The sequence below is a fragment of the Garra rufa genome, chromosome 21 (genome assembly GCF_049309525.1).
Source record: "Garra rufa chromosome 21, GarRuf1.0, whole genome shotgun sequence".
In the NCBI taxonomy this organism is placed as follows: Eukaryota; Metazoa; Chordata; class Actinopteri; order Cypriniformes; family Cyprinidae; genus Garra; species Garra rufa.
The window spans coordinates 23328995-23333462 of NC_133381.1; the positions used below are offsets into that span (position 1 = coordinate 23328995).

Sequence of the window (4468 nt, forward strand, 5' to 3'; positions counted from 1 at the left end):
TTGGGTCAGGAATGTTGGTTTGGCCAGCCAGTGGAAGTTGGGGGTTCAGGTGTTTGGGAAACCTGTTTGAAAACATTTTCAAACTATTTGTGACCCTGGACCACAAAACCAGTCTTAAGTCGCTGGGGTATATTTGTAGCAACAGCCAAAAATACATTGTATGGGTCAAAATTATTTATTTTTCTTTTATGCCAAAAATCATTAGGAAATTAAGTAAAGGTCATGTTCCATAAAGATATTTTGTAAAATTCCTACTATAAATATATCAAAATGTAATTTTTGATTAGTAAAATGCATTGTTAAGAACTTAATTTGGGGAACTTTAAAGGCTATTTTCTCAGTATTTAGATTTTTTTGCACCCTCAGATTCCAGATTTCAAATAGATGTATCTCGGCCAAATATTGTCCTATCCTAACAAACCATATATTAATAGAAAGCGTGTTTATTGAGCTTTCATATGATATATACATCTCAGTTTTGTAAAATTTAACCTTATGACTGGTTTTGTGGTCCAGGGTCACATTTCAGTTTCATTATTTCGATGAGGTAAAATTAGACACTTTACTTTTAACACAAGAAGTGTAGAGTGGTTAATGAATTCTAACCATTATAAACAGAGAGAGGAAGACTTCCTCTTCCATCTCCAGATTGGCCAATATCATTTTATAGATGACTATTTAAAAGGATGTTGGAAGGAATTCAATCTAATCGTATATTGTCTTTTCAGTCTGTTTTCTTTTTAGATGATCAAGATGATGACCTTTGGAAATAAAAGCGATAGCTACGAATTCATTGACTCAAAGTTTCGTTACACTCTCTTTCCTATATTCTACAGCCTGGTCTTTATCTTTGGGTTGCTGGCCAACTGCTATGCCCTGTATGTGCTGCACCGTATGCGAGAGTCTAAAGCCATGAATGAGATTCGAATCTACATGACCAACCTGACCGTTGCAGATCTGCTGTTTGTGTCCGCTTTACCATTCTGGATTGGCTACTACATGAATGAAGGTCACTGGAAGTACTCGGATCCCCTCTGTCGTATCACAGGCACATTTTTCTTCATCAACACATACTGCTCTATTTTCTTCCTAACTGTCATCAGCGTCAACCGTTATTGGGCCGTCACCAGGCCCCTGGTGGCTGCTTCTTCTGACTGCTGGAAACGTGGAGCAATCATCTCAGCGCTCATCTGGTGCGTCACTCTTGCAGCATCAGTTAAATCCCTCAGTGACGAAGGAATCCCGATGGATAAGACGGATAACATTTCTCGCTGTTTTGAGGGCTATCAAAACGAGCTTTACTCTACTAAATATGCAATGGCCGTCACGCACTTCATCATTATTGGCTTATTCTTTCTTGTTTTCTTGATGGTGATCCTCTGCAACATCTCAATAGCTCGAGCTCTTCTGTCTCAACCCATTAGTCAGCCTCGAGCCAGCACAGGAAAGCGTCCCGGTGGTACCAAGCGCAGAGCTTTAAGGATGCTGTGTGCTGTCATAGGCGTCTTTGTGATGTGTTTCCTGCCCCACCACGTGGTGCAGGGTCCCTGGGTGTTGTCCGTGCTGTACCTGAGGGAAGATTGGAGTAAAGAAACACGGCAAAGCTTAAACGATGCTCACCAGATCACCCTCATGCTTATGGGGTGCAACTGTCTGGTGGACCCGCTGGTGTATTGCTTCGCCACCACAAAGTTCCGCAAATACATCCATAATCATTTCACAAGGGTCAAGACTAACAAACACTGCTCACGCAACACATTAAGCACGGCTATATCACTGAAGAGCAGACATCAGAGCGAACGCTGAACATTGAAGAGCAGAAAACGGCTGAGAAAATGTGCTTATTCTAAACAGAATCGTTTCAGATTTCATTTCAATTCTAAATGAGCTCCTGTTTGGTTTCTTAAAGAGATATTTCATCCAAAAAATATAAATACTGTCATCATTTACTCACCCTCATGTTGTTCCAAACCTGTATGACTTTTCTTTCTTTCTTTAAAAAGATATTTTCAAAAAATCTTGGGGAATGATGACAGAACTTAATTTTAGGCAAACTATCCCTTTAAATGTTTAATGAATTGTCATGATTTGCAATTGCTGCTCCTTGCAGGCAACACCTCCAAACAAAAGAGAATTTCAAACTATTTAAAGCATGTGATAAATGCTTGATGTACTGAAATTTTAGACTTTTTCAGCCTAATATTGTCACATGGTCTTTTAAGGCTGGGATAGACCAAGACGACTTTAAAGAACTAGCAGCGTAGTAAGCCTACGGTGTTGTCGTCCTGCATCAAAAGCGTCTGGACCAAAAAGCTTTGCTTGAATACATTGCTCAGACTACAGCCGACTTTATTATCAGCTATCAATAGTACAGTTGGTGTCAAAAGTTTACATCCCCCTCTCAGAATCTTCAAAATGTTCATTATTTTACCAAAATAAGAGGGATCATACAAAATGCATGTTATGTTTTTGTTTAGTACTGACCTGAATAGGATATGTCACATAAAATATGTTTGCATATAGTTCACAAGAGAAAATAATAGTTCAATTTATAAAAAAAATGACCCCATTCAAAAGTTTACATCCCCTTGATTCTTAATATTGTGTTCTTACTTGAATGATCCATAGCTGTGTTTTTTTGTTAAGTGATAGTTCATGAGTCTCTTGTTTGTCCTGAACAGTCAACTGCCTGCTGTTCTTTAGAACAATCCTTTAGCTCCCACAAATAATTTGGCTTTCCTAGCATTTCTTTGTATTTGAACCTATACCAAGAATGACTGTATGATTTTGAGATCTATCTTTTCTCACTGAGCACAACTGAGGGACTCATATGGTTCAAACGCTCACTGATGCTCCAGAAAGAAAAACCATGCATTAAGAGCTGGGGGGTGAAAACTTTTTGAATTTGTAAATTTAAGTACTTATTTTTATCTTCTGGGAAACATGTAAGTATCTTCTGTAGCCTCTGAAGGGCAATACTAAATGATATTTAGGCAAAAAAAGGAAAACTGTTTAAAAGTTTTCACCCCCCAGCTCTTAATGCATCGTTTTTTTCTTCTGGAGCATCAGTGCGCATTTGAACCTCCTGTATTTGGACTAAATAAACAATAATATGCATTTTGTATCATCCCTCTTATTTTGGTGAAATAATTCATATTTAGCAGATTCTGAAAGGGGGATGTAAACTTTTGACCTCAACTGTATATATAAAACAAGGATATACAAGATATACTCAAAATACATAACTTAAAGCAGCACTTGCTTAAACGGTGAACATCTGTTATTAAAAGGTTATTACCTTTTTCATTTTAAGTGGCTCATGTTGTTATGAAAAAATGAGCATTTTGTAAAGCTTGGGTAAGACCACATAACATTAGAACAGCCTTCATTTACTTGCTTGTTTTCATCACTTTAACATTAAACTTTAACACCAAACAAACTAGGCTGAAAGACATATGCTGGCCTTTTAAAGAAGTAAAATAATATAGTGATTACAAACCCATAATCTATAAAAAGATGATCATTCTTGGTATGATGGTGTTCGTTCTCGTGTTAAGAATAATAAAGACAGTCTTCTTCTCTAGAAATAGGGATGACAAATAAGTGAAAAGGATGCTGGTGGTTGATCTGACTAAAGCGAGAAGTGATAAGAGCAGAAGATAGCTTTCATTGTTTTATTTTAGACATAAATCAGATGACAGAAGCGACCTATTTCCTGTGAAACTAGAGCTTCGCTGTCCATCTTGAAAAGCTATAGATTGTGGTGCTGCTGAGGAGTCTGGAAATATAAATTGCACTTCATAAAATGGTGGTCTGTTGATTTCTTTCTCATGTTGTACTACCTTTGTTTTGAAGTAGCTCTATGCGAAGCATTCCTGTGGGCCAGATCTTATGCCACACAGGAAATCTATGTATTCTTTTGCAATGGCTTGTTTCCCAAAATGGGGAACTTGAAGTGCACGCATACCCTGGAAATGTGCACTTAAATAGTTAGAAATCATCAACAAACTGCCCTGTTCTTGATGTAGTAAAGCACATTTTTTTCCCCACAAAGAAGTTAAGTAATAATTATTTAATTATTTAATTATTTAATTTTTTAATTATTTAATTATTTTTTTTTCATATGCGGTAAAGTGTTATCTGCTCTATATGTATAGTTTACATGTAATGCTTTGCAAAACCAGACTTGTATATAAAATGTGTGTTTAAATTCCCAGTAATGCCTTGCCATTTTGTATGGTTTAAAACAGAATGTATATGAGCTGTTAAATGTTTTATAGTGGTCCTTTAGACAATTATTCAATGCTCAATTTTTGTTTCCTTTATTTCCTTGTGGCATTAAGGCATTTTAAAATAGCATAATGCTTGTACGACAGCTACTTCTCCATAATTAACTTCTGCGTTAAGCAGGAAGTTTTGCAAGATGGTGTCATGCACTCCTATTTTTAGAGTTAGAAAAGTTCTCATT

At 36.7% G+C, this 4468-nt stretch overlaps 1 protein-coding gene across 1 annotated transcript; it reads left to right on the plus strand.

The window, feature by feature from the left end:
* Nucleotides 1–737: 737 nt before the first annotated feature.
* Nucleotides 738–4462, plus strand: ptafr (platelet-activating factor receptor). The gene has a single exon (XM_073827302.1). The coding sequence runs from the start codon at nucleotides 745–747 to the stop codon at nucleotides 1804–1806; it is 1062 nt and encodes a 353-aa protein (XP_073683403.1). The 5' UTR covers nucleotides 738–744; the 3' UTR covers nucleotides 1807–4462.
* The last annotated feature ends 6 nt before the right edge of the window (nucleotides 4463–4468 follow it).

Excerpts from the sequence above, each read along its gene's own strand:
- ptafr (XM_073827302.1), top strand. The coding sequence starts at position 745 with ATGATCAAGATGATGACCTTTGGAAATAAAAGCGATAGCTACGAATTC.